This window comes from Zonotrichia albicollis, chromosome 2 (assembly GCF_047830755.1).
Source record: "Zonotrichia albicollis isolate bZonAlb1 chromosome 2, bZonAlb1.hap1, whole genome shotgun sequence".
In the NCBI taxonomy this organism is placed as follows: Eukaryota; Metazoa; Chordata; class Aves; order Passeriformes; family Passerellidae; genus Zonotrichia; species Zonotrichia albicollis.
This window is the reverse complement of record NC_133820.1, coordinates 5,468,832-5,496,449: the sequence shown is the minus strand read 5'-3', so window position 1 is coordinate 5,496,449 and position 27,618 is coordinate 5,468,832. Positions and strand designations below refer to the sequence as shown.

Genomic DNA, 27,618 nt, shown 5'->3' with positions numbered 1-27,618 from the left:
ATGAAATTTATGCATCATGTATGAAGTGTATGAATATGCAACAGGTTATTGTTTTTAAGGGTTAATCCTTTGTTAATATGTGTCCTTTTTCGGGCTCGTGATGCCCAGAAAAAGGTACCCAGACATCCGTAACTCTTTGTAATTATTGTCTCATATTGTCCTAATTGAGTTTACCCAGATTGTTATTACTCTAATTGTGTTACTATTTTTTTAACCATTTTATTACTGTTAAACTTTTAAAAATTTTAAAAACAAGTGATTGGCGTTTTTCACACCGGCGCCCCAGGTCCTTTCACAGTGGGGCACCTTCCAGCCAGTGTTCCCCGCGCCTGGAACGCTACGCGGGGTTACTGGGCACGCTGGCACCGCGCGAGTGCCAGGGAAGGTAACGAAACGCCGGCACGCGAACACCGGCTGCCGCGGGCGCCGGCCGTGCCGCCCAGCGCCACAACGTTCCCCTGCGCGGCGCCCGCCGGGAGCCGCAGTCCCCGCCTGGTCCTCGTCCGCGGCCGTTTCCAGGCGGGGCTCGGCCGGGGACTGCCCTTCCCACTGTTCCCCGCGGTGCGGGCGGCCGGGCTGGCGGGGCCGCCATGGGCTGGGGGCTCCGGCTGTGCGTGCTGGGCGGCCTGGCTGCCTGGACGCAGCGGCGCCGGGCGGCGGCGGCTGCCTCCGAGTGGAGCGACAGCGAGGCCGGGCGGCGGCGGTATCTGGAGCTGAGGCTGGTGCAGGTCCTGTTCCGGCACGGGGCGCGCACCCCGCTGCGGCCGATCCCGGGGATAGAGCCGGTGAGCTCGGGACGGGACGGGTCGGGGCACGGGCGGTGCGGAGGTGCCCCGAGCCCGAGCCGGCGGCGTGCCCGCCGCCGAGCTCCTGCCTCGCTGCCGGCAGCCTGCTGGTTTGCCGTTTATTCCCCTTCGAAAGAGATACCGAGAGTGATTTCCGAGGAGAAAGAATGGGAATTGGGAGCTTGCACCGCATGCCGCGAGTGGCTGGACAGCTGCCCAGTGGAAAAAGGCCTGGGGGTGCTGCTTGACAGCGACTGCAGTGAGCCCGATGTGGGCCGAGGAGGCCAGTGCCATCCTGGCCAGGAGCAGGGCAGGATCGTCCCTGTCCAGTTCTGGGTGCCTCAGTTCAGGAAGGACACTGAGGGGTGCTGGAGCGATGCCAGAGAAAGGCCACGGACCTGGGAAGGATCTGGAGCACAAATGTTAGGAGAAGCCACCGAGGGAGCTGGGGGTGTTTGGTCTAGAAAAGAGGAAGCTTAGGGGTGACCTTATCACTCTCTACAACTCCTTGAAAAGAAGTTGTAGCCAGTTATGGTCAGTCTTTTCTCCCAGCAGGATGAGAGGAGACAGTCTTTAATCTGTGCCCCAGGAGGTTCAGGTTGGACATTAGGACGAATTTCTTTACCAAGAGGGGGATTAGACGTTGGAATGGGCTGCCCAGGGAGGTGCAGGAGTTCCCTGTCCCTGGAGGTGTTGAAGGAAAGACTGGATGTGGCACTGTGGCCTGGTTGACACAATGGTGTTCAGTCACAGGTTGGGTTTGATGATCTCAGAGGTCTCATCCAACCTAATTAATGCTGTGATTCTTTAAAGTGGAACAGCAATAGCACATTAGTGGGACAGAAGACAGCAGAGGGAACAATTGCTGCAACTACAGGAAGCCCTCAGGGGCAGGATACAGGGATGGGCATCCCGGGACTTTACTCCAAGGCCAAGTTGTGCACCTCAGAACAGGTGCTCAGCAAAGGTGTGGCTCCTGCCTCAGTGTTAGCACAAGGGATCTGGCTTCCCCAGCTTCCACTGAGGTGGCTGGGAAGGCAGCAGGGGTTAGCTCAGGTACTTTCCTGTAGCAGCTTTTAGATGTGTAACAAAGAGCAACAATTGTGATTTCCTACAGATTCTTCTCCTGTAAGGGAAGTAAAGCAAGTGCTGCATTTCCTGCACATCACATCTGCAAATCCAGAGAGTAGCACTGCTCTCATTTCTCTATGAGCTGTGTAAAGAGATCCCTTTATCTCCGTGTTGTGTTGTTGGCAAGCCAGCACACTGTAATACTCCAGTTTTAGTTTAATGCTCTTAAAAGTCCTTGGTTTAATGCCCTTAAAACTTTTCCACTGAAGCAGTTTGTTTGTTTGTTTGTTTGTTTTGAAGCGGGTGGAATGGCAACCTACTCTTTTGGATGTACCTCCTAGGACTAAGTTTGAGTACATGGTGACAGACCTAAATGGAGGACCTCAACCTCCCTCACTCTTGGATGAGGAATACTGTAAGACTGTTTTTAAGGTAAGAGTGTATTTGCTGGTGGATTCCTCTTTCCTCTGTAGACTTTTTTATTTCTATGGTCCACTGGAGACCTCTCCTTCTCTTTGCTCTTAGGGTGGTGCAGCCGCAGGACAGCTGACCTGTGTGGGGATGAAGCAGATGTACACCCTGGGGCAACGGCTGAGGAGAAACTATATGGAAGAAGTCCAGTTTCTTTCACCAATATTTAAGTCTGCTGAAGTCTTGTGAGTCTCTCAGTTCCCTCCTGGACCTTCCTATCTTCCTGCCTCTTAACCAGTAGCCTTGTGCTAGGGAACACTGGATAGCATATCCTTCTTCACCCCACAGCAAACTGTCTGGCCCCCCTGGGCCTTCATCTTTGCTTAGCCTGCAGAGCCTGGCGCTAGAAATCACTCATGACACAAAGCATTCAATTGCCCAGCAGTCCTGAGAGTGATGCCAGGGACAGATTCATCTCACCTAGGCTGAGCCACTGGCAGTGCTGTTATGCACTTTCGTGGTGAGCCCAACACCACAAAGAGAAACAGGCATTTCTGGAGCACCATTTAACTCACTGCAAACAGCTGAAGTTCAGTGAGATGAAGCAACCCCTGCTGCTCACATCAGTAATGCTGAGAGCATCTGGCTTAGGATGAGATAAAAAAATCACACCAGAGAAGTGCCAGTTTATCTCCACTATCTCTGACAAGCAGTTAAAGGGCAGTTCAGATTATAGGTGTCTACCTAAGATATCTATAGTGACAAAAGATGAGTCCTACCACAGATTTCCAAAGCCATGGTGGAATCCTCAGTTCCAGCAAGACCTCCCCACTGCAGCCATGCTAACACAAAGGAGAAAGTGCTGCCTCACAAACTGCTTTCTCTCTTTCAGCATCCGTTCCACTAATATTGTCCGGAATCTGGAGTCCACACGCTGCGTGCTAGCTGGGCTGTACCAAGAGCAGAAAGAAGGTTGGGGAGACTTCTGAATAGTGCCTTTCCTTGCTTAGTCTTCCCTAGATGCTCACACCTTCTGTATCCTAACTCTCTCTGGCTCCTAGTTGTTACTTCTTCCTCGGTTCTTTGCACTTGGCTCCCTTCCTCAGTTCTCCTGGTCCTGTAGTTCTTTACCACCTTGTCACTTGTTCCCTCTCCTTGCGTGTCTTTCTGCTGCTCTTTCAGACCTGCTGAGGAGGTTAGTGTTAACCCTCTTCAAAATCAAGAAGGCAAAAAGTTCACACATCAGAAAAAGGTTTCTCAGGGAAACCCAAGAGTCTTGGATACAAGTTCAGTATCTGGAGTAACTTTCACCTGTATCCTGCAGTTGGTAACTACTTATTCTAAAAATACGCTCTGCATTTTAAAGATCTCACATCTGCTCCTTCCACATTCAGTTCCACTAACAAGTAGAAGTGACTTGCCAGAGCTCCTTACACTTCATGACACAGAGACTAATTTCTGGCACTAAGAAAAATGAACACAGAACTGGGAAGCTTTACAAGGTGCACAGCAAGCATCCCTGTGGAAATAAATGCACAGAAACAAGTACAGTGGCTTGTGTTGCAGGTGATAGACAGCTCGAGGGAAATTGCTAGTTGATAACACTGGACTTGAGCACAAAGACTGGGGGAGTGATTATAAAGCAGTGTAAAGAAACACAGCTGCACTACTGATCACAGAAACTTCCTTCTTGTTCCACAGATCCTTGTTCCAAAGTTTCTCTTGAAGTTCCAGTTATTGTCACTGATGAAGCGTGCACTGAAATACTCTACCCCAATTACCAGAACTGCCGGCGCCTGAAAGACATGACCAGGTAATTGCCAGCAATATCTGCCCGTATGATTTCACTGCTGTTTCGTTTCACCAGTAGTCATTTACAACAGCACATTTTCTTCCCATTTCCCAATTTCTTTCCCTACCACTTACTGTTCTTTGGGAATGGTTAGCTAGTTGTATAAAATACTTGGTAAGCGGAATTATACACTAAGCAGTGGCAGCAGAAGAAAATAGAATAGAGACTTTTCCTTGAAAGAACAGTTTAATTTAGTCTGTGTCTAGCAAACATTCATTACGAGCTAATGTACAGCTAGTCTGTAGCATTGCTGCAGGGCAGAATTAATGTCATCTACATGTCTTAACAAGCCTTTCAAGTGTGAACATATTGGGCCTCCTTTTTATATTCAGCTTCTGGTTTGGGGGTTATTTCAGCACTCCCGTCGCATTCATACCTTGAAGAAACTGAAATATACTCAGCCTTGACACATTTAATGAAGGCCAATGAAGTGAAATAAGGAAGATCCTACATAGAACACTCATGTTTGTGGAGTCAGGTTCTCTGAAATGCCTGTGCCAGGCTTGGGCACAGGGCAGAAAATGAAAAAGAGAGGCAGATATATTACACTTTGGCTGGATTGTACATTAGCATGTTTTTGCCCAAAATTCAAGAGCTGTCAGAATTCACTTGCAAGAGCTCACTGTGCAGTGTTTGACTCTGCAGCAAAGGACTGGTCTAGACAGTGGTGAGGTGACAGTCCCTAGAAGCAGCATATTCAGCCTCCTTGAGTAAACCACCTGTCCTGTAAAAAACGAGTAAACTGCAGGGTCTGCTGCTCCCTGCCCCCCTCTGCCCACCAGCTGCACACTTTGTGACCACATCAAGGTAGATGTTTTGAGCTGCACTAAGCACTGCCTCAGCTTGCAAGCTACCTAGAGACTACAATGGCCAGCATGGATATTCTCAGCTAATTTTTTTAAAGTAGAATTTAAAGCAGCATAAAGATGCAAATGGCTTCCAACAAAGCAAAAGGTGGATTTAAGCTACAAGCGAGTATCTAGGTGTTTCCCATTTCCCACACCATACAGCAATCAGTTTAAAGCTGCTGCTTTCCTGAGGCAGTTAAAAGCCTCATGAAAGAAGACACAGACCTGTACTGTTGCAGTATGACCAGATCTGTTAGCTGATACACAGCCCTTGCTTAGGGGGTGGCACTTCTGGGCTGTTCACATCTCATCTTAATTTTTCCTCCTGCCTTTGGGAGAGCAGAAAGCCAGCTCTGATCCTTGAAATCTGGATACAGCATCTGTCCTTTCTGCAGCTCAGAATCCCAACATCAGGAATCCCTCAATATGCTGCAGTGCTTCTCTTCTGCCCCTCACTGATGTGGGAGAACTCCACTGGGCTGGGTGATGAGAAAAACAAAAGATAGAAAACCTGGTGTGTGAAAAATTTTTGGTTTTCTTAATTCCTTTACAGGAATAAGTCAGAGAATGCTATGCACCAGCCAGGCATCTGCGATGACTTGGCAAAAATTAAGAAGAGTATGTGCATTAATGATGATGAGTCTCTGGATTTTTTTGTCCTCCTTGATAACATTTCTGCTGAGCAGGTGAGCTGAGCCTTTCTCTTGCACTATCACAGAAAGAAACATCCCCTTACCATGTACATGGAGGAAATGACAGTGCCAGCACCCACAGATACCAGTGTGCACTCCAGCAGCTTTCTATGCAACCCAGAATGCTTCTAGAAATAGCATGGCCTTTAGAAAAAGGGGTTGTGGGGTCACCCTTGCTGTGGGATGGATGAAGACTTGTCTCCAGTATTTTAGTTCTTACCTTGAAATCCAGGGACAGCAAGCCTCCAGACCTCTTCCCTGCACTCCTCTAAGTATTTCTTTCAAGTGTAATGTAGAGCTAACAGAGACATTGGGCCCTCCTTCCCCATTATAAAGTGCTTTCCCTCTTTTGGCACTCAGACCTAACAGTCATCTTAATGCCAGTTCCAGCACACTGCCTGTGAGCCAGACTGCTTTTGCTGCTGGAAGGAAGCTGGGCACATTTCTACCCCTCCTTAGTGCCTCTTTTTTGCTGGAGCTAATGATAACTGGTCTGCCAGCTGAATTGGCTCAATGTGTTACACTCCCCATGGAAATAGATCCTAAAGAACAAACATCCATCCTTCTGGTACACAGAGCGAGTCTGTATGTTTAAAACCATCCTAAAAATCCTCACGAGTATCGTAGTACAATACTGTAGTACAAATGGTGTGACACAAGCAGCTGTTTTCTGTGGGCAGCCGTCCATGTGTCTTCAGGCTGGGTTCAGAAAGGGTCAGACCCTACCACTCTGCTGCATTCCTCCTTCCACAGGCACACAATATGCCAAGCTTCCCTGCGCTGAAGAACTTCCAGCCGACGGTGGAACGCCGATGTGTTGACTCCATGCTTTTCGTTCTGGGAGACACTTGTTCCAGGTGACTGCCTGTGTCCATGCCTCTGGCCTCAGTGGCTGTCTTACCTAGGGTGGATGTGCTAAACCAGCTCACTTCAGCAGACAGAAATGCTTTCCCATCTGCTGCATTCCCCCACCAGAGCCCACTCATGAGTTTTGTGCCTCAGGCATCTCAAGGTGAAGTTCAGCACCTTGAGCACGAGGAAAAAGGATTGCACACTGAGGTAGGCAGTGAAGGCCTCAGTTGCCACCGAGGTTTAAGTGAACCAGTGGCAAAAGCAGAAGCAAAAAGGAGATGCTTCCAGCCCATGCCCTGAGGCTGCCCTTGCAGTTGCACAAGTACAGTCCAAACTCCAGCCTGGGAAGCTTTTCCCAGGGATGGCACCTGCACAGCTCGGCTGAGAAGCACTGGCGCTAGCGGAAAAAGTGATGCCAGGCCCTGCACACATGTAACTACATGCAGAGAGAATCTGCTGCTACGTGCAGCTAATTACCTCCTCCACAGTTGTTTGTAAAGGCTGGCTGAGTTGCTAGCTTAGCAGTCATTTTCCTTTCAGATTCATTTGCAGCTGCCACATTCACTGGCTCTTCTCAGGTGGTAGTACAGGACTGTCTTTTCTTTACCAGGTATTAGAGATCTCAGGTAGTGAAAGACTGATTTACCCAATTCCCACAACACCCAGGAGAGTTAGTCACACATATCTTACATTTCCACTGATGTATTCATTAGGTAGAGGGAGTTTCTTCCCACCAGGTAGTGTATAATCTCTTTTCTTTAATAAGAGGATAAAAACTACTTTTTAAATGTAACAGCCACCTTCTTGAATCCTGTCCCTCCTCACCAAAGACCCCAACCACTTCAGCTGCTGTTTTGCAGCAGTAATCTTCCCTAGATTACTCAAAAACCATACCAGGGAAACAAAACAGCCTAGAAAACAATCAAAGAGTTTCTAGATTGTCATTTACATGGCCACACCTCATGAGACTATTGTTAAGACATCTCTTCTCCCATTCTGCCGTCACATTAGAGTGGTGACTGCACAACAGATGAACTAAAAACTGGCCATATTAATTGCATTTAATAGTTCTTAGCTACACTCAGTGCAGGTGATCAAATCATAAGAGAAAAGCAGGTTCTCAAGTTTTCATGTATAATTGTGTGAAAGTTTTAAAACTAATAAATTTATTTCTGCTTCTTTTCTAGAGAAATGCTTCAGATGAGTATTGGCCTCCTGCTCAATACTTTGGAGAAGAACATTAAAGCAGCAGTAAATCCCTCAAATCCAGCTGAAAAGGCCAGGTACAGCACAGAACTCCTCCTCTAATCATTATAAATTCTAACTTGATGGCACTGTGAAAAACTGGTTCAGAAAGACATTGAATGTGTGGGATTAAAAGGAGTGCTCACCTGCTAAAAAAGCATGAGTGCTACTGCCTATCCATGGAGGAACACAACTGACATTCCAGGTCTGTCTTCTCCTGTTTTTTTTTTTTTTCCAGAAAGCTCTTCCTCTACGCTTCTCATGACTCCACTCTTATTCCTCTCCTGCTGGCACTGGGCACCTTTGATAACAAGTGGCCACCTTATGCTGCTGATGTGGCCCTGGAACTGTACCAGCACCGGCGCACCAAGGAGTGGTTTGTGCGCATGACCTACCAGGGAGAGGTGAGATCCCGTGGCAAGTCCCTCCTACAAATAAATCTTGGGCTTGTGGTTCCACCATGCAGCAAAAAAGGGCTTTGGCAGTGCACAATATCTGTGATTCTGTCTCTTTGCCTTGCAGGAGCAAGTGGTGAAAGGCTGTAAAACAGGACTCTGCCCACTCGAAGAATTTCTGGAAGTTATTTCACGGTACTCACTCACTCCAGAGAAGTACAACAACCTGTGCTGCAAAGTGGACAGGATTTGAAAAACTAACTCATAATTAGTTATAAATTAAAGTTAGTCACAATTTATTGTCACAATCTTCGACTGTTATTCTTTATGTCCTTGCTAGTCTTCTCTATTGCAAATGTATTTTAGATGAGGGGACATTTTCCTACCAGACACAGGGTGGCACAGTGTCACTTTACACTGTTAGCAGCAGGCTGAAAGAAGCCACGTGACAGAATGGCTCAAGTTTACTTCTGAGGTGACCACACAAAAGCAGGGAGAGGCTGAAAACAGCGAGGGTGAGAACAGACCATTTAAAATTGCCCATCTGTATCAGGAGTATTGACAAAACATGCCTCTTCCTCATATGCTGGGACTGTGGGATGAAGCCCAGCTTGCTCTGTGCTACCAGCCTTGAAAGCTTTGACATAACATTGATTTTATGTTTGATAAACTGCAGAAGCCATTGTGCCTTTCCCTTTCTTTTGGCATTTTGGAGGGTTGCTTTCTGCAGACAGATGAGCCTCCCTAATTGCACATCATTTAGCTACCCCATCTTCTTGAGGGCATTTTTGTGCACGGGAAACATCTCCAAAGGGACAGCAAGCCTCCAAACCTCTTCTCTGCACTCCTCTAATTATGGAAATTCTGCCATGAACATGCAGAACAACCACAGTGGGCCAAGTACAAGAACACACAATCTTGGTGAACTCTGCTTAATGTGCTTTAAACAAGGAAGTCTGGGGAGCTGCTATCGACTTCAGCTTTGGGCAGCAGTGACCAATATTTTGCCCTTGATGAAATAGGCAGACAGCACTAACCAACAGCACTACTTCTGGCTGAGATGACAGCTTTTCCTGTAAGAATCACAATGTTGCCAAAGTCCCAGAACCAGAATGGTTTGGGTTGGAAGGGACCTTAAAGATCATATAGTCCCAAGCCCCTGCCATGGGCAGGGATGCCATCTACTTGGGCAGCTCAAAGCTCCATCCTGCCTGGTCTTAAACACTTTCAGGGATGGAGCATCCACAGCTTCTCTGTGCAATCTGTGCCAGTGCCTCACCACTCTCACAGTAAAGAATTTAACCTAAATCTCTCCTCTTTAGTTTAAAACTGTTCTCCCTTATCACTGTCTGCCCATGTAAAGAGCCCCCCATTAGGCACTGGAAGGCTGCTCTGAAGTCCTTCTGCAGCCTTCTCTTTTCCAGGCTTAGCAGCCCCAGTTCTCTCAGCCTGTTTTCATAACAGAAGCTATCTAGTTCTCTGATAATCTTTGTGGCCTCCTCTGAACTGATCTGTACAGGTCCAAATCTTTCTTGTGCTGGGTGCCCCAGAGCTGGATGCAGCACTGCAGTGCGGTCTCACCAGAGCAGAGCAGAACAGAGGGGCAGAATCCCCTCCTTGAGTGCTGCCCACAGGGCTCTGGATGCAGCCCAGAACATGGTTGGGTTTTTGGGCTGCAAGCATATGGTGCTGGCTCATGTCCAGATCCACCACAATTCCCAAGTGCTACTCCACAGGGCTGCTCTCAATGACTTCTCCTAGGCTGGTCTCATGTGTGGGATTGCCCTGAGCCAGGTGCAGCACCAGGTACTGGGACTTGGTGAACACCACTAGGTTCTCACAGTCTCACTTCTCAAGTTTGTCCAGGTCCTTCTCTTGCGTCAATGGCACCACTTGACTTTGTGTCCTCTGCAAACCTGCTGAGGGTGCACTCCATCTCACTGACTATTTCATTAAAAAAGATCTCCACTTTTATGTAAGTAAATAAAACATGGTCCCTACATCCCTTGGGATTAGCAGAGGTTAAAACAGGGGGACCATTTATTAAAATGGCCCTGCAATTTAGGTTCTGTGTTACCTCTTTTCACTTAGTGAAAAAATCACTTAATGTAAGCCATTGACAGGTATGTGATGGAGGCACTAGAGCACCTTTTCCCTAAGAAGAATGGGCTGGATTTACCCCTACCCTTTCATTAGCCTGCCCCCACCACAATTGCATGTTGACACCACGCACAGCGAACAGAATAATTTGAATGCTAAATACATTGCTGGAGGTCTCACTGAACTGCTATTAGAAGCTGTCAAAAAAAGCAAACACAACATTGTTATTTTCCATCAAGTTTTTGTACAGCCTGAAACCATAATGCCACTACATAAAAATCAATGCCTACCCCTCCTTAAGAACAGTGTGTTCTGCTCTAATCAAGCTCCCTCTTATACACAGTTTCAAGTATTTGGGGAACAGTGACGAAATACTAGGTCTACAATTACAAGTTTTTTGTGAGGCATGAACTGCTTGGAAAAAGGAATCAGGAACTTTGGCCATACCAAAGGGGAATTCACATACCTATTCTTAAATAATACCTAGGAGCATCTCTAACAAAACTGACCAGCAGCAAGGTAAAAAGTTGCAACACAGCCACAAGCCAGAGGACTTAGAAGCACAAGTTGCTCAAGAGGGCACTGCTTTTACAGAATTAAGATCCTCCTATCACTCTAGGCAGGCTAACACAAATTTCAGTAACAGCAGAAGACCTGAGAAAAGCAGGCCAGCAGCTTGGAGGAAGGCACCACTGGGAACAGGTCACTTCACTGGCTCTTGCAGGGTTTCTGCAGTGCCCCCTCTGCCCTGCTCTAGCCTTACCTTTGCCCTCAGTGTAAAGTGGTTGGGCCATGCAATGGTCCATCTCTTCCATGGCAGTTGTGGCCCACAGGATAGAGGAGTTATTTCTGACCACAGCTAGTGTAAATGATCATTTCAGAAGAGGATTGGTTGGACAGTGGAAGAGTTTTAATACCAAAAGACACAGATAAGTGGGAGCTACTGTATTGAAAACACAGCATGGAAGAGCTGAGGCATTCCTGAGAATGTGGAATAAAAGTCTCAGAAATCAACAATTTCCCAGTATCCCAAACAAAACAGCATCACTTTTTTTTTTCTGTGTCATTAACTATTTTAGGTTAAAAATGACTACCAACTAACAAAGTAAAGTACATTTTAGTAAATACAGGCCTATATCAAACATGGATCATTTTTCCTCAAGAAGTGTCCCATTAGGGAACAGGTTTCAGCCAGCAGCCTGGTAAGGCTGCACAAGGAAACCATTCACCATCATGACTGAAGAAGGACACCACTGTCAGACATATTTTCTGAAAAACCCTTTCATTAGGATCTTTTCTCCTGAGAATCTGGGAAGCTTCAGCTTCTCCATGTTTTACTACTTTGGAATGTGATTTGGAGAATTGTTTACCCACAATGTGAAATTGTTTTTACTTGATGACCAATGACAGCCACCTGTGTCGAGGTTGTGAGCAGTCACAAGATTTTATTATTCTTTTTCCTTTCCTTGCTTTCTGATGAAATCCTTTCTTCTATTCTTTTAGTATAGTTTTAATATACAATTTTCTTTTAATATAATATATAATAAAATAATAAATCAGCCTCCTGAAATATGGAGTCAAGATTCCCACCCCTTCTCTCATCCTGGGACCCTGTGAACACCACCACATACCACCAATAAAATGTAGCCTGTCCTGCCACCCAAGTGAAAACCAGCACAGCAGAGAGCACACAAAGCACCTCAAAATTAAGCCCTACATATACCCTATTTATAATAATCCCAACACTGGGGGAACAAAAAATGGGGCATTTCAACTTACCCTCAGAAAGATTTGGGCACCCACATCTACTCTCAATCAGGACACATGTATTGTACCAGAAGCACTGGCAGCATTCAAATCCCAACCAAGACTGATGCAGAGCAGATCTCCACACACAGGTCTGTCTTCCAAAATGTGACCCATTAGACACCCCAAGGATGCCAGGACTAAACTCCTAAGGCTGGCTCCTCGCTGTCATCTTCTTTGGCAGATTGGCTGGTCCATGATCCAGGTACAAATCTCCAGTTTATTTGGATGGTGCTTAAAACTGCCCGTGTACTTCACAGTTGACCTGAGTGCAAGTCTACTAATTTAAAACAAACAGATTTCAAATATTTTAAACTTTTGATTTAGCAGGCACATTACTTCGCATTTCAGAAGTTCACCATCTGCTGGGTTTACCTTTTAAGTCTCTCCACACTCCGGCTGCGCAGCCATCTGGGATGAGATAATTTGAACAGCAGACTGTTTCCTCCCATGTTACTAGAGAGGAAGAGCAGCCAAGCATGTATGAATAAAGTCTATTTCATTCTTTCAAACAAAGGTGGAGGAGGATGATTTGAAAGCTTAAAAAAAAAATGGGAGGGGGGGGAAGAAAACTAAAAATGGCAACCCACTTTCCATCTTCAACTGTACCATGACTACCAAAGCTGAGTCACAGTTACTATTGATGAGCAGGAGGGAACAGATCCTGACTTACAGATCCTCAGGTGAATCCACAAGGCTGACAGCTAGAAAGCTTTTCCATTTGCAAAGCAAAAAGGGAAGAAATGGAATCAGAGCAGAACAAAGAAGTTCATCTACATACATCTACACAGTCATTTTCACAACTGGAGCCAGTTAAGACCTTAGCAACTCTTGTTCATCTGCTGGTGCAAACACTGAGGTTGAGTGCACCTATGTGGACTAAGGAGAATCCACATCTTCTGCACTTCCTGTAGGAAAAATCTTACTAAGATACCAAATGCCAGCATCATAAATTAGACACAGAAGGAACTTTAATTATACAGTATGTTTAAAATGTATCCTCTCACTGTTCGGTGGCTTTGAAACAGTGAATTTCCTATGCTAATTTTCCTAGAATAAGTCACAGCCACCTCAAATCCTTTGCTATTCAAAATCTTAACAGGCATAGGAGGCCCTACGACAGTTTAAAAAAAATCCCAAAACCTTCTGTTCATTTCTATGTCGATCAAGAACTTTGCTTTGTTCAACATGGTAAAAACAGTCAGGAGTGATGGCAGAAGTGGCAACACTTAAAAAGGTTGCATTGTAACAATTCCCATGCAAGGTCCTCAAAAGGGAGCTGTGCAACCACTTAAAGAAGGGGTAATTCCACTCTACAGAAATAACACTTACTGTGTCATTGTCATCTCTTTCCAAAATCTTGACAAGCCCGTGCTTCACGCTGCCTGTCTTGTCAGAGGGAAGCACCACAACAGACATCCTACACTTTGTCAAAAGAGTAATTCTCACCCAAAATCATCGTAAATTTGCATGACAGCACAAAGGTGAATTTGGAAGCAGACAACAGAAGGCTCTGAGGCTTGCGTGCCTCCAACATTGCATGGCTTCACTCATTTTATAACACCAGCAACCAAAGTTGAGTAAATCAGCCACCAAGAGGAATTCTTTTCCCACCTCTTAAGGATCAGTTAACTCTAAAAAATTCTCACACACAAGCATGTTAAAAATACTGATTCTCCACATGAATTTTCACACTAATGGCCAGCCCTCTGAAGAAACTACTCATTGAAATAGTTTTAAGTAGCAGTAAGTGGAAGGAAGAACAAATTACCCACTCCATATACAGTGCTGGGGGACCAGAGAACAGCCAGCCACAGAGCCCACACCCTGGCCTACAGATCCATATCTGGCTCATGCTGGTATCCTCCAGTAGCAGGGCTCAACTCCCAATCCATGTTTTGTCAGCCATCCTTTCACTCCTCATAAGCAGGACCATAAAACCTCCTCAGTGAAATCCTCTCAAAAGGCAAGTTTGAAAAGACAGGGGATTAGGAAGCAATCGATGAGAACTGTGGCAAAGCAACAATTTACTCAGCAGGGCTGTCTTGATAAAAATCTGCTCACTGACAATTTCTCTCTCACCTTTGTTATTAAAGTTCATCCTTCCCCAGCATCTCAGGCTCTCAGTGCTGGCAGTCAGAGACCTGACCCAATCCAGTCCCCAGAGAGGGACACAATCCCAGTGCCTGGGCAGATGGACACTGCTGCTCAGGGGGAGCTCAAACCCATGCACCTTGCAGGGCTGCAAACACTCTCCAGGAGGAAGTGACGGAGACAAGTTTCATCTGTTCCTTGACCCTCAACAAACTGAGGAAGTCTTTAAGTATAGTTCCTGGGGTGCTCTGAAATAAGACCTCACTCCAAGGGAAAACAAGCTCAGGTCAGAATTAAGTTAACAGAATTGCCTCAAAAGGAGCACACAGCTGCCTATTGACCAGACTTTTAGGAGCTGTCAAAGTTTAGCCCACCTGGCCTCTAGACTGGCTGTGATCAAAAGGAAGAGCAAACAGTCATCTGGCCAGCTGATTGATCTGGACAAAAACAACTGGACTGGATAAAGGAGACAGTTCATTTTTGTAAGAAACAATATATTTTATTTTTCTGACACCACAGCCCTGGCGAGTGGTTTTGTACCAAATTTAATGGAGGTTACACAGAACGTTTTACGCTGGGGAGGAAAAAAAAATAACCACAAAAAAAAATCCTGGATAACTTTTAGTGTCTGTTCCACTCCCACATTAATAAAATCACTTGGGGTTTCTAAGAAAAGGAGAATAGGAAACAGTGAGAGAGACTACTGTAGGATGTAACAGTGTCCAAGTCCAGCCCCTTCCTAAGAGTGGGAAGAGTCCCCACGTGAGGAGAGGCTCTCCTAGATTTACTCCCCAAAATAACACAATGTATTGCAGCTGCCATAGGAGGAGACAGAAGGGGACGGAGAGAGAGAGAAGCCTATTTAATAAAGAGTGGGAGGGAGAGACAGAAGGTGCTGGACAGCACGCCATAATTTGAAAAATATGTCCTTAACTTATTATTTATTTCTTTTAAAAGATTCCCCTCACTGAACTTAAGTTCCTTTTTGTGCTTTTCATTAATACTCTGCTCTGAGGTCGTAGTTTGGTTTTTCTATACATTGGAGTTGAAGGAAAATAGTCCGAAGTTCTGAAGATGGATTCTCCACCTAAAGTAAACAGCCTAGAATCCCATTCTCCTCTCACCCCAAAGACTAAAGTCTCTGCTAAAATCCCTTTTACAATATAGTACAGTACACAAAAAACCCCAAAAATAACCGAGAGTCCTGGGAGAAGCCAGTCCGAAGGACGTAAACATACAGAGAATGGTGCAACTTGTGACAAATGGCAATTCTCAAAATACAGCTACAGATTCTCAAAGCAGGTGCCGTCACGGGATACCCAAGTCCACAAAAATAATTTTTAAAAAATAAATCTTAAAAAAAAAACAACCTGTTAAAATGAATATTTTTTTTTTCAGGTAATTCCATACATTCGAGATTTCCCAAAGCATCCTCTGGTCTCTTTTCACCTATTGCATGGCCAAACTGTACTCCTGAAGCTCCCAAAAAAGCCCTCAGGACTTGGAATCTCATCTTGACAAGGATCAGAACATCCAGTCTTATGGTAGCAGCTTAAAACATCATGTTCCCTGGGTTTCCAGGGCCTTGGCTAAATCCTCCCATGCCAACATCAGCAGCCATACCTCGGGGCCTCATCTGGGGGGGAATCATGATGTTTTGTTGGGGTCCCATCATGCCCTGCATCGACATCATCATGCCGGGCGAGCCCACGGGGCCCGGGTGGCTGTAGAGGCCGGCGGGGGCGCGGTCCTTGCCCGGGATCATGCCCACGGCGGCCACGGGGTTGCTCATGAGCGCGGGCTGGCCGGGCATGGCGGGCTGTGCTGGTGACATCATGCGGTGGTGCGGCCCCATCATGCCCTGCTGCAGGAAGGCCGGCGGCCTCATCGGGTTGTGACCGGGCATGGACGGAGCCGTGCCCAGGGGGATATCCGGAGTTCCCACCGGCCCGGGGCCCCCCATGCCGGGCAATGTTAGTCCCATCCTCGGGGTCTGCTCTCCTATCATCCCCTGCATGTGGGAGAAGCCGGGCCCGGGACCCTGCGGCTGCTTGCGGCCCGGCACCTCCCCACGAGGGAAATACTGTAGTGTCTGGCTGGGCTTCTCCGACGGGATAATCCTGGACAGGTCAAACTCGGGTATTCCCGTGGCTCCGGGACGGATCACCTCCTGCAGCTCTGGATCGGTGAAAACCGAAGGCATATTGTTTCCGAGAACAGTGAAGGAGTCTGGACCGCCAGGGCCTCCAGTCTTGCAAAGTGCTGGATCTGTCGAACTTTGGGGCAGGTTGGTAGGACGCCCCAGAGGTCCTTCTCCGTGGAAGCCCATTCCTGCTGGGAAGTTGCCCTGTCCACCGCTGGGCCCGTTGTGTGGAAATGGCACCTGCTGTGGAGGGGACTGTACGGGAGGGAACCCCTGCGGGAAGCCCAGGCGTCCTTGAGGTACCATTGGAGACTCCTGGGAACCATGCCCCATCATTGGGTTGTGTGACATCAGGCCGGGTCCCACGGGGACCCCGTGAGGAGGTATATTGGGTCCCATCGCATTTGGAGAGGGCATCTGGTTGTTATGGGAAAGAGGCTGGGTCATTCCCATTGGGCTAAGGGTTGGCATTGGACCCACTGGGTTTGGACCTGAAATTCGAGGATTCTGAGAATTAATGCCCATTCCTAGGGAAGAAACAAGGAATCACATTTAGACAACAACCAGCAATAATCAATAAAGCTGTCAGAGAGCTTTTTGCAAGGTTACCAAGTCTGCACACAGACAAAAAATATAGTGCTAGTAAAAAAAACATCAGCAGTGGCTTTGAAAAGTGTTAGTTTGACCAGAAATTCGATGCCAGTCAAACAGCCACCTCCTTAACCTTGTCACTGCCCTATCAGTGACAAAAGCCTGCTCCATAAGTAGGATTTCAATCCAAACCATACTTTTACTACCTCCCTTGCTGTCTGGATGACACAGGCAGTAGCAAACATGTCTGTGACAGATTATCAGCATATGGACACTTGTCCACTGGGAAGCGACCAGAACTCATTTCAAAACTCAGCAGTGATAAATCAGGTAACCTTCATAAGACTAAGAGGCACTGATCAATGAGGTTAATGAGTTACCATCATGAACTTAAGCAATTAGCCACGTTTCCCCAGATATATCCAGCCATTACTGTGTGAAACACACTGCAAAGCTACAGGTAAACTCATCAAGAAATCATTACCAATTGCCACTCTCTTGAAACATCTGCTCATTCCCTTTTTCAACTATAATTCAATAGGGTGGAGGTGCTACAGCCTACTTTTATGTTTTTGATGATTCAGTGTCCAAACAAACCCCCCCAAAAACAGTGAAGCCTCTATGGCACTGTCTTAAGACAGGAGAGGTAAAGTTTCCTCTGGATAACACATTGTAGGTCCAACCCTTAATCCCATGAGCAGCCTTCATTCACACAAACAATCCCAGTCTGCCTGAGGGACAATCTCTCCCATACACAAGCACTTTCCATGTTGGACACCTTCTGAAGAATGCACACTTTCTGGACAGAAAAAAACAGTTACAAGGAGAATTTCCATTTCAGAGAACTGTAAATGTTTCCTCAAAAACAACCCATGGCTACATATTCCTCAAGTTTTTTCCCATCTCATTGTCTTCATTTGATGAGGTTTCCATGAAATCACCCTGATGCCTGGTGCTTACGTGCCTTTGATTTTCTTACCTGGTACGCTGTTCATAGGTGGCAAGTTTGGGGAGCGCGCTGGAGGGGAGTCGTCATCCGAGCTGGCCACAGTTTTGATGGCATCATGATAGAGCGGTGTAGAGCTGGGCATGGCAAATTTGGACATCCTGGACATCATAATGGAGAGGGGATTCTGGGACAGGGTTGGCTCTGGAGGCATTGTGTAAGGACTGCTAGAGGGAAGATTTCCAGGGAGAGTCGCAGGAGCAGACTGGCTGACTGTGGAAGGAGGTGGACCACCTTAGGAAAAAAAAGAAAAGAAAAAGAGAATGAATTTAATTTTTTCTCCTTCTTACTGTTTCTTAAATCAAACTCTTTTCCCTTAGAAATCTCAAAAACTAGAAATCTTTCCTATTGCAAGACTTTACATGACTAATGCAGTCAATGATTATGAAAGGTAACCAGAAAAATAAGCCTATTGGTCAAGTTGATTAATATCTGTTATTCTACTGCATAACATTTCTAACTAGGACTACCTTGAGCCTCCACAAATCCACATGAAGAATTATCAGTTTAGTCAGAAAATCTTACTATTCAATTTTCATACACTGAAGACAGTTTTAGGTACCAGAGCTAGCCATAAAAATCAAAATCTAAAATGAAAAAAGACACAGGCAGCACAAGGCAAGCTGTAGCAGATATTATGCTGAGACATGCAAGCACATTTGTGACAAGCTGCATCAGGAGCTACAAGTAAAACTCCCTGTTTACATTGCATTTCTTGTTTCATATAGAGATATTAGCTGCTTATTCCAGTGAAAGAAAGATTCTCTGCACCTATTTGCTTAATGTCATCCTTTCCTCTCACAAAACTAGAAGTAACTTAGCTGCACTTCCAATCTCCTTTGTTCTTCACTGATGAATTTTACGCCACCCAGACCAATGTGCAGACGCTAAACTGAAGCTGTACTCTCACTGAAAATTCACTGCACGCTCCTCAGCCCCTCCCAACCAAAAGAGGAAATGAAAATAGAGAATACAAAAAAACTGCAATGCCAAAAGATCCATGGTTTGGAAGAGCTGCATGTCAAAGCATTCATTAGCACTAAGTAAGGCACAGACTGAAGCACTTTGGTGCCCTCCCGAGCCGCCGACCCCACAGGCACATCCCGGTGCCGGTCCCCGCCGTTACCCGCGGCAGCACTAGAGGGCAACGTGGGCAAAGGGCTCCACTTTCCAGCCAGGAGAATTTCCCGGGCGGGAAGGCTGCCCAGGCCAGGCTGCTCTGGAAGCCTGCACTGAAGGGCGGGTGAGCTTTGAGAAGGTGAGTGCAGGGGTGTGCCAGCAGCGGGACCCCAAGGTCCCAGGCACAGCACGGCTCAGCATGTAACCAAGTGTTATGTACAGCAGTGGTTAGATGGCTCCAAAATGCTACAAGTCTGAGTAACTGAATCACAACTTCCTGTCTACAATGTAAACCTACCAATGACCAACCATTCCTGACTGTGTCTAGATACACAGCTGGTTAAGTGCTCTGCATGTTTTTGTAGGAACCTTTTATACCAAAGTGCTTTAATAACATCAAGAGGATCTTCTCCATTGAGATACAATGACTATGAGCTATGGAAGAACAGCACAAGACCCTTCCAAGGAGAGATTTCCCCCATCAATTCTCCATATCTTTTCACACCTCTTAACCCCATCCTTTTGCTTTTACATCCTCAGAGTGATCAGCCCTGAGCTCAACACATGGGAAGCAGAGTGCAAACCCACAAATACAACAGGAGGAGGAGAAGCCCTCACCCACCAAACCCTCAGGCACAGCCCCCCTCAAGTAGGGAAAGGGCCATCCAGCTCTTATCCTGCTGCAGGAGCCCTCCTCCCTCCCTGTGCTGCACATCTTGGATGACCCAATACGAACCAAAGCACCAAGTCTGGCTAGCAGAGGCTGCACTCACCCGACTCCACGTTCCCCAGCATGGCTGGAGAAGACATGGTTAGAGACGCCTTGTGGTTCGGGGGAATGCCAGGGCTCTGCAAAGGAGGCTTTGGAGATGAAGTCCATCCAGGAGAAGGTGCGGGGAGAGACGGAGACTTGAGGTGGACAGGAGAAGCAGCAGCAGACCCCAAGACAGGGGGGGATTTAATGGAGGCAGCAGCAGCTGCGGCAGTGGGGCCCGCGAGCATTCCTGCCAGCTGGGAGGGCGTCTGAGGGGACTTGAGGTTCCCCGAGGGAGACCCCATCATGGGAGACTGGACCTGGCGCATGGTGGGGGACTTGAGGGGGTTGATGCCTGGCGAATGCACCTGGCCAGCCGCAGAGATATCCAAGGGCTTGCGGCCGAGGCTGCGCTGTGCAGGGGGAGCAGTGTTGAGGCTATTCGGGTTACTGGTGGGATTGAGAGGTAGTGGCGGCATGTGGCTGAGCCGGTTGTTAGTCCTTTGGTCAGGCCCCATCTGTTCTCTGAGATTCCGCAGACCGACTCCCGGGCCCTGAGACATGGGAAGGAAAGGCCTGGGACCCATGCCATACTCCTGCTGTGGGTGCTCCCCAAACGGCAGCGGCACCATCTTCTGCTGAGAGGAGAGCATCTCCGACACGCCGGGGCGCAGCTTCATCATCTCTTCCGGCCCGACTCCTGCCTCCCTCAGCTTCTGAGGGACCAGGGGTGGATTGGAGCCCATGCTGACATTCATGCCCATGTCCCCCTTCATGCTGCCAGGGCCCATCCCAAACTCCAGCTCCCTGCTAGAAGCCATTTGTGGGGGCATTCCTTTTGGGAAGTCCCCCCTAGATGGGCTCATCGGTCCTTCTACCGGCATGCGAGGGAAGATGGGGTTGTTCCCAGGCTCCATGTGTCTCTGGGAGGGCATCATTCTGTTGATCTCCATGCCGGGCCTGATGCCTTCCATGTTCAGACCAGGAGGGAGGCCCATCTGTTTCTCAGCCAGCTGCTGCTGATAGAGCTCTTCAGGCAGACCCTGCGGATTGGGGAATCGCTCCCCTCGGCCAGGGCCACTGAAGACACCCTGACCAGGAGGGAAGTTTCGCCCATCTGGGATTTTTGGCACATCATCTGGCCAACTAACTCCAGAAAGCCCGGGCCGTGAGGCAGGATTCGGGACATTGGGGCCTTCCATGTCAGGGTTCATCATTCCTGCAAAACCAGGCAGGCGCATCTGGCTCCCGGGCACGTTGGGATGAGGGGCCATGCCCCTGGGGGGCAGAGAGTGGGACATGTTCATGCCTTCAGGGAAGGGCTCCGGACCCCCAGGTCCCCAGCCCTCACCAGGGGTCATCTGGTAGGGAGGGGGAGGACCTCGGACCATGCCACGAGGCCCGTGCTGGTGGACCATCATGTCCTGCAGGGAACACTGCTGCACAACCACCTGCTCTTGCTTCCTTCTCTTCTCCTCATAAAACTCCTGCTGCAGCTTGAGCCAGGCCACCTGCTCAGGAGTCATGTGGTCCAGGTGGTCTGGGCCTATGGCTCCTGACTGGGAGTTCATTGGTGGTGGCCCCATTTCATCTGGGGAAAAAGGCATGTCCCTGTGTCCTTGAGGGCCAAACGGAGCCCCTCCATCTGTCCGAGACCCCGACCCTTTGCCTAAACTTTGGGATTGAGCCATCATAGCCTGTATCGGCCCTTCGGGTTTCTTTTGGGGACCATCCAGCACCCCAGCGTTTGGGGGTGGCCCCCCACTCTGCCCTCCTGCAAACTCCTTCTCATCAGGGAAGAGCATGCGCTGGATGTCCCGCAGGGTCTGCAACGAGCGCTCTCGGTGCTCCAGCTGCTCCTGGGACAGTCCATCGGGGTTCTCACCCAAGCTGGATGGGTCCCCACCAGACCCCTGCTGGGGAGGGCCTTTGGGGTCTGCAGCAGAGCTATTGCTACCTTGGGAAACTGGGCTAACTGCTCGATTATTGGGGGTTGAACTCTGCCCAAATCCTTCTGTCTGCAATGGGGTAGAGTTGGCAGGGCTGCCCACAGACATCACTTTGCTTTCCACACTGGGACTGTCCTGATCTATGGGACATGGGGGGCCGGTGGGTTTGGATACTGGCGCTGACACGGGCGGGGTCGGCTGCATTTTGGCATTCTGGGGAGGGTTCTGGTCCTGGGCAGCAGGGGGCTGGGGCTGTGGCAGGGCCTTGGGTTCAGTCCGAAGTGCAGTGATCTGAGGATTCTGCAAGAGAAAGCCACACTCAGTCACTTGCTCTTCTTCCAGCCATGCCACATCAGCAGCAGTGCAAACAAAACACCCAATCTCAATCCCACCAGCCCAAAATTTGCCTTCATGCAGCAATTACACAGCAGCCTCTTGGCAATGCACAAACCTACTTTGCTCAAGGCATTACTGCAGGGACCCCTTTTGTCTATGCTAGTTCTGCATGACCTACACATTGGAAATACTCTACCAAAATATTGCAAGACTCTAACTCTTCTTTGGGTGACCCAAGACATTTATTTGCAGACAGTCTGAATGACACCTGTCTGTCTTCCTAAAACTTATTTCAGAGCGTGAATAATCATCCATCTCTCTGAACCAGACACAGGCCCATTTACAATTTCCCCTTCTCACCCCCATGCAGGTATTCCCTACCAAGGGTACAGTGTTTCGTTCCGCCTTGCTGTTTGAGATGTTCTGGATATGAAAGGACACGATGGTTTCCACCTGTCCCTTCAGCACAGCTTCTGCAGCCCTGCAAAGACAGACAGGCAGATGCACACATCCAGTTGAAACCAAGAAGCAATTTTTCTTAACTGGCCTCCTTTCTATCTTTCAGCTGGCAAAAGGGAGAAAGATTTAGCCACACATATTTCACTCTAGATGAGTAGCAAAAGAAAAATGCTTACGACTACAAACTCATCAGCATTCAGGGTTCACGTCTCAGTTTAAGCCATCCTGGCTTCTATTCATTGCATGGATTGCAAAACAATATCCACCACTATTTGCCAAAAAAAAATATATACCCATACCTCAGAGAATGAAACAATTACTTCTCAGAGCAAAGAAGGCAGGAATATGGTCCACTCCAACCTCTTCAGCATCCCCAAAATAAGTAATGACTTTTTGCTACTTGATGCAGAAAGTGCCCTTGATCATCTCTTAAAAGATGAGCACAAATGCAATTCCTGCTCTCAGAAGACATTCAGGCAGCTACCTACTTACTTGTTGGCCATCTCAGTAGAAAAGACGTAAACCACTTTGGATGGAGTCTTCTGCCCACTTGCTGGCTCCAAAGTGGCAGTTAGACCATGGGAAGGTGTGGAAGACCTTGGGGCTGAAGCATTTGAAGGAGTCATGGAGTGTGGTGTGTGCTGAGACTCCTGGGACTTCACATGATCAGCAGAATTGCAGTCTGGAAAGGGACAAAGGAGAAAAGAAGGGAATCACTATCTTGGGATCTCTTTGCAAATCAATTCTGGAAAATGATCAGAGCTTTTTCTCCTCTGAAATTTCCTGCTTCTTCCTCAAGCACTGAAGGCAATTCTTCTATTACACCACATGTCTTTCCTCTAAAGCCTTGGTGTACTTCAAGCAACACTGGGAGAAAGCTCCTCTTGTGTCCTTTTCCAAGGAAAGTGGCAGTTCCCACAACCGATCTCTTTGAATTCTCTAATGACCACATAAAAAAGCAGGAAAACTACACTTCTATGTAGGAACAAAGATAAATATATCTGCCTCAGGAAAACACTCCTGCAAAACTTGAATTTTTCTTTTGCTTATCCACCTTAGCTAGGTGACCTAGCAAAGATGGAACAAGTGAACATGTGGTCAGGTTTTGCACTGTCTCACAGAGGCAATGCTGGAGCCAGGAACAGGAATCCCAGCTCTCTGGCTTGTGTTACCAGTCAGGGTGCTATGGGTTATGTATCTATGTTGACAAAACAGACCTGCATATTGTTAAAACCCCAGTTACAAGAGAACAGTTCCTGAAAGGCCAAAGGCCAGAAGGAGACCAACAGGTTGCATTTGTACTTATAAATCCTCTGGGGGAGTTTAAGAGTTACAAAGGAACTTTCCCACCAGAGTCAGGTCTGGGCTCTAACCGAGCGTGAACAAGACATTTACCAATGCCAGCTATGACAACCTCTCCTCTTTGCCTGCTTTCAAGACCTTTAGAACTTCATTGGCTGGAACTTTGAGAGCCCCAGACAAACAAAATGTCTCACTAATACCTGCAGAGCAATTCTCCATCTTACAGAAGATTCAGACTAAGTGTCTGCACTTGCACATGAACCCTAGCACACGTACCTTTGATTTCTGGGTCATCATTGGGAGTCCCAGCTTCCCTCTGTTCAAAGGAGTCTGCTGAAATGCTCCTCTCTCTCTTCCCCTTCCCCTTGGCACCATTTCCAGCCCCATTCTTCAGCCCCATACTCCCACCCGGGCCCGGGAGCACTTTGGGGGTGTGACCTCCACTTTTGGGGTCACAGGGAGAGGGCTGGGATTGGCTGGTGGAGCCCCCTTGTTTGCCTTGGTTGGAAAATTTGGAATCCAGCTGAGGGTTGCCAGACGGGGACATCACTGTAGGGGGACGGACCATCACCTCCTGCTTTGATTTGGGGCTACTGGGGAGAGAGAAAAAAAAAAAGAAAGAAAAGGAAAAAGTGACAAATCACACCATTGATTCATTCAGCCCTGTAGGAACAGATTAGAGTGAAGCAGAAACAACCACTGTCACCTTTACAAGCTAAGACAATTGCTGACAAATAAAAAATGCCTGCAAGCTTAGAGTCATGCAGGTGCTTTTTTGAACATGCCCTGAAAGGGTTATTATCCAAGATGGAATCTCATTGCTCAAGAAGGCACCAGGGCAAACCACAGACCTGCCAGATCCCAGAAACTGCTGTCACATGAGGACCCACCTCTGGCGCTTCTGTCAATAAAGACAACGGTTTCTATGTGCACAGAGAAGCACCTCACACCAAGACCAGCTCAGAGTAAACAAACAAGGCACTATAAAGTTCCCCTCACCATTCTCCTGGACCCCAACTACACTGCAGCTCTGATCAGCAGACCCCCCCCAACCCCTCCCTTGCACCTCCCTATCCAGTTCTACAGGGAGCACAAGGAAAACCCAGCATTGCTGCAGCATTCGTCATCCACTGGGGCGAGCTGCCAGAGAAACACAAACCTCTGACCGTGAAAACAATTAAACCAGCTACAACCTGCCCCTGAATCAGGAAAGTGAAGGATACCATCTCCAAGCACACTCCTGTAAAATGGGGCAGATGAATCCTCCTCAGTTTGCCAAAGGAGACTCAGAGTCCTTAATTCCTCTTCCATCCAGCAAATTGCATCCTAAAACTATTTTGCTCCTCTGCAGGTATTAGGCATCCCTTCCCTCCTCACCCTCCATTGCCACTGGATCTTCTGCATTGTGTTTTAGCATCATCACTATTACTTCCAACAGGCATCCTTCTCCTAGCATCCTCACTGTGGGACTCACACAAGCTGTTCCCTCCTCTGGACAGACACCTGACTCAGAAGCATTCCCTCTGAAACACTGTTAAGCTCCAGATGACCTCTGGGAGTAAAAACTCAAACTCGAGAATGCTGTCAATCAGAACCATCCTAAGTCCCTGGACACGGCTTTGTTTTCATATTTTTGCCTTTCCAAATTAGTGGAGAAGAAATGCTGCCCAGCTGCACTGGCAGGTGACTGATGCAGAGGATCTCAGTGCTCAGCTGATCAGTTCTCCAGGCTGTTCAAGCCAATAATATGGAGAAAGCATTTTGTGTGAAAGTACAGAGAGACCTTCTGATGCCCGGCTGTCTCTCAGGAAATAGATAATTAGAAGAGAAGGGGAAAAAAACCAAGGTAGAAACAGCAGGTTTATTCTCCTGCTGCCTATCCAGGCACCTGGTAGAAGGGAGGAGAGCACAAGGAACAGAAAATCCATGCCTCATGGTTGCAAACATGGAGACCACCAGCACTGTGCAGCCACTGCTCAGGTACTCAGCAGGCTGATGGGAGCACAGAGGGACCAGGAAGCCACACTGCCACAGTCCCTGGGCTAATCCAGCAGCAGAGCAGGGATGGCAACGTGCACCAACCCCCAGCAGCCGACTGCAGGCTCTTCTCCTTACCTCTGTGTGTTGCCTGACGGGGAGTTCCTCACTTTGGGGTTACTGGAATGCATTGACAGAAATCCTGAGCTCACAGTCTCACACACACGCAGATGGGCTCTCGTCAAGTTCCTCTGGGGAGCGTGTGCCGCCAGCGGCAGCGTCGAAGCGCTTCCTGCCGCCCGCTCCTCTCAGTGCTGGCTGCCTGCTTGCCTTTTTTCTCTTGGCTCCTCGCTGCTTTTGCACTGGCCACTTCCCTCCTGCAGCTCCAGCATTCTCTAGATGCGTGCCTCCTGCTGCCCAGGGGAAGTCTCGCATCTCCAGGGCACACTGCAAAGCACCCCACAAGGAGAGAACAGAAAACCAATGAGGAACTTCCCAAGCAGATGTGTCTGCTGTGGAGCTATGCATGGCAGTTCTTCCCCCATTCCCGAGAAGACAGATGTGTATTTCAGACCAGAGGCAGCCCAGGCTGGCCATACAGTTTACAGGCAGTGAGGCCATCTTCCCTTTGTCCAAAGCAAATCATTCTGGAGTCAACAAAACAGGGAAGCACCTTGGATTTGAACACTTACATTAAAGACACTTCAAAAGTCAGCAGGAAGCCAAAAGTACAAATCCCCAACATGACTGAGCTATCCAAAATTCCCCTGTGAATGGCCGTAATCTGATATTTCTTAAGAACATAAACTCTGCTTAAATCTTTTGTCTCTTTGGTCCAATATACCCAGACACATGTTCAATGATGTGTGCTAAGGGTTACACAAAGGGAGAAAAATAAAATAAAATGCCTTCCTGACCACCTGTAAGTTACTGCTCTGTGTGGTTACTCTGAAAGCATGAGGGGTTAGTCACTCATCATATCTATTAGAAAGGTCAAAAAAGCACTGGAGTAGTACCCAGCTAAATTTGCTCAGCAACACACCACACATTATTGAGGCTTTAAAAAAAAAGGGCACACAAAAAGCAGCTGCTTTTTCAGCTTCTTTCTAAGAAACAAAATGCATGACGTAGGCAGTAAGGCACATAAAGCTGTTTCTGGAGGTGGAAACTATTGAACATTACTGTTTACGTGCTCTGGGCTAAATTATTTTGGAACCAATTTCTGTCTTGTTTATGTTTCAACAAAATCTCTCCTGTTCATCTCACCTACTCAGATGCAAATCCACTTAATTTAGAATCTAACCAAGATTTATTGTTAATGTATTAAGCATTGCTAGTTAAATATTATTCAAATGTAAATATTCCCAATATTCCTTCTCAGCACCAAAGAAGTAGTTTCTTCCCACATATAACCAAATGAAACAATATAAATCTTATTAGGATGGGAGTGTCTTGAATTTTATGAAGAAACTACTGTTCAAACTGCATTTCAAAACAAAAAATTGGCTCATGGGCTGATGACAGCAGAGGATTAAAAGACATGGCCACTCTATGATCACCTCTGGCCAAATAGAGTTACCAGCAACTTGTAGTACTAAACAGCACGGTTTTCCAGTTCCCCAAATTTATACAGTTGTGAGGTTGTGCTGTTACACACCCTAGTGACTTTGTGCTGCTCTACTTTATCATGATCCACACTGCAGTCGTTGTGTCAAGTTCTGCATCACCTACAAAAACTTCTCCTCCCTATCCCACATCTCCTTAATGAGTCAGAGAAGTCATCCTACTGCCTGTTCTCACCTCCACTGTGCTGCATGAACCTATTCATGTG

General features: G+C 47.5%; 3 protein-coding genes across 9 annotated transcripts in view; 1 reads left to right on the top strand and 2 right to left on the bottom strand.

Moving 5' to 3' along the window:
* Window positions 1–476: 476 nt before the first annotated feature.
* On the top strand, window positions 477–8,459 carry ACP6 (acid phosphatase 6, lysophosphatidic). 2 transcript variants are annotated; one of them, XM_074532188.1, is made up of 10 exons: window positions 477–785; window positions 2,157–2,288; window positions 2,382–2,512; window positions 3,160–3,239; window positions 3,969–4,080; window positions 5,521–5,653; window positions 6,413–6,516; window positions 7,699–7,794; window positions 7,995–8,160; window positions 8,279–8,459. In XM_074532188.1, exons 1-10 carry the CDS (start codon window positions 591–593, stop codon window positions 8,402–8,404), a joined length of 1,275 nt encoding a protein of 424 aa, XP_074388289.1. In that variant the 5' UTR covers window positions 477–590; the 3' UTR covers window positions 8,405–8,459. The 2 variants fall into 2 exon arrangements, with proteins under 2 accessions (XP_074388289.1, XP_074388292.1); XM_074532191.1 differs by lacking the exons at window positions 477–785; window positions 2,157–2,288; window positions 3,160–3,239 and having other exon boundaries at window positions 2,380–2,512.
* On the bottom strand, window positions 7,999–26,061 carry BCL9 (BCL9 transcription coactivator). Its single transcript, XM_074532163.1, has 7 exons — window positions 25,926–26,061; window positions 24,087–24,403; window positions 23,001–23,190; window positions 22,431–22,530; window positions 19,784–22,013; window positions 17,865–18,125; window positions 7,999–16,821 (listed from the first exon to the last, which is right to left on the bottom strand). The coding sequence occupies exons 1-7, from the start codon at window positions 25,976–25,978 to the stop codon at window positions 15,704–15,706; spliced, it is 4,269 nt and encodes a 1,422-aa protein (XP_074388264.1). The 5' UTR covers window positions 25,979–26,061; the 3' UTR covers window positions 7,999–15,703.
* The window catches only part of LOC141727001 (uncharacterized), a 61,373-nt gene continuing 59,758 nt past the window's right edge, over window positions 26,004–27,618 (bottom strand). For all 6 annotated transcript variants that reach the window (XM_074532230.1, XM_074532207.1, XM_074532232.1 and 3 more), the window contains exon 3: window positions 26,004–26,234. In XM_074532230.1, coding sequence (XP_074388331.1) covers window positions 26,004–26,222 — 219 coding nt within the window. In that variant the 5' untranslated portion in view covers window positions 26,223–26,234. The remainder of the gene's footprint in view (window positions 26,235–27,618) is intronic.

Excerpts from the sequence above, each read along its gene's own strand:
- ACP6 (XM_074532188.1), top strand. The coding sequence starts at position 591 with ATGGGCTGGGGGCTCCGGCTGTGCGTGCTGGGCGGCCTGGCTGCCTGG. Across the intron at positions 2,289-2,381 it reads ACTGTAAGACTGTTTTTAAG|GGTGGTGCAGCCGCAGGACA; the intron begins GTAAGAGTGTAT and ends CTTTGCTCTTAG. Across the intron at positions 4,081-5,520 it reads CGCCTGAAAGACATGACCAG|GAATAAGTCAGAGAATGCTA; the intron begins GTAATTGCCAGC and ends ATTCCTTTACAG.
- BCL9 (XM_074532163.1), bottom strand. The coding sequence starts at position 25,978 with ATGCATTCCAGTAACCCCAAAGTGAGGAACTCCCCGTCAGGCAACACA. Across the intron at positions 23,191-24,086 it reads TGATGACCCAGAAATCAAAG|ACTGCAATTCTGCTGATCAT; the intron begins GTACGTGTGCTA and ends GTCCCTTTCCAG. Across the intron at positions 18,126-19,783 it reads GCTGGGGAACGTGGAGTCGG|GTGGTCCACCTCCTTCCACA; the intron begins GTGAGTGCAGCC and ends TTTTTTCCTAAG.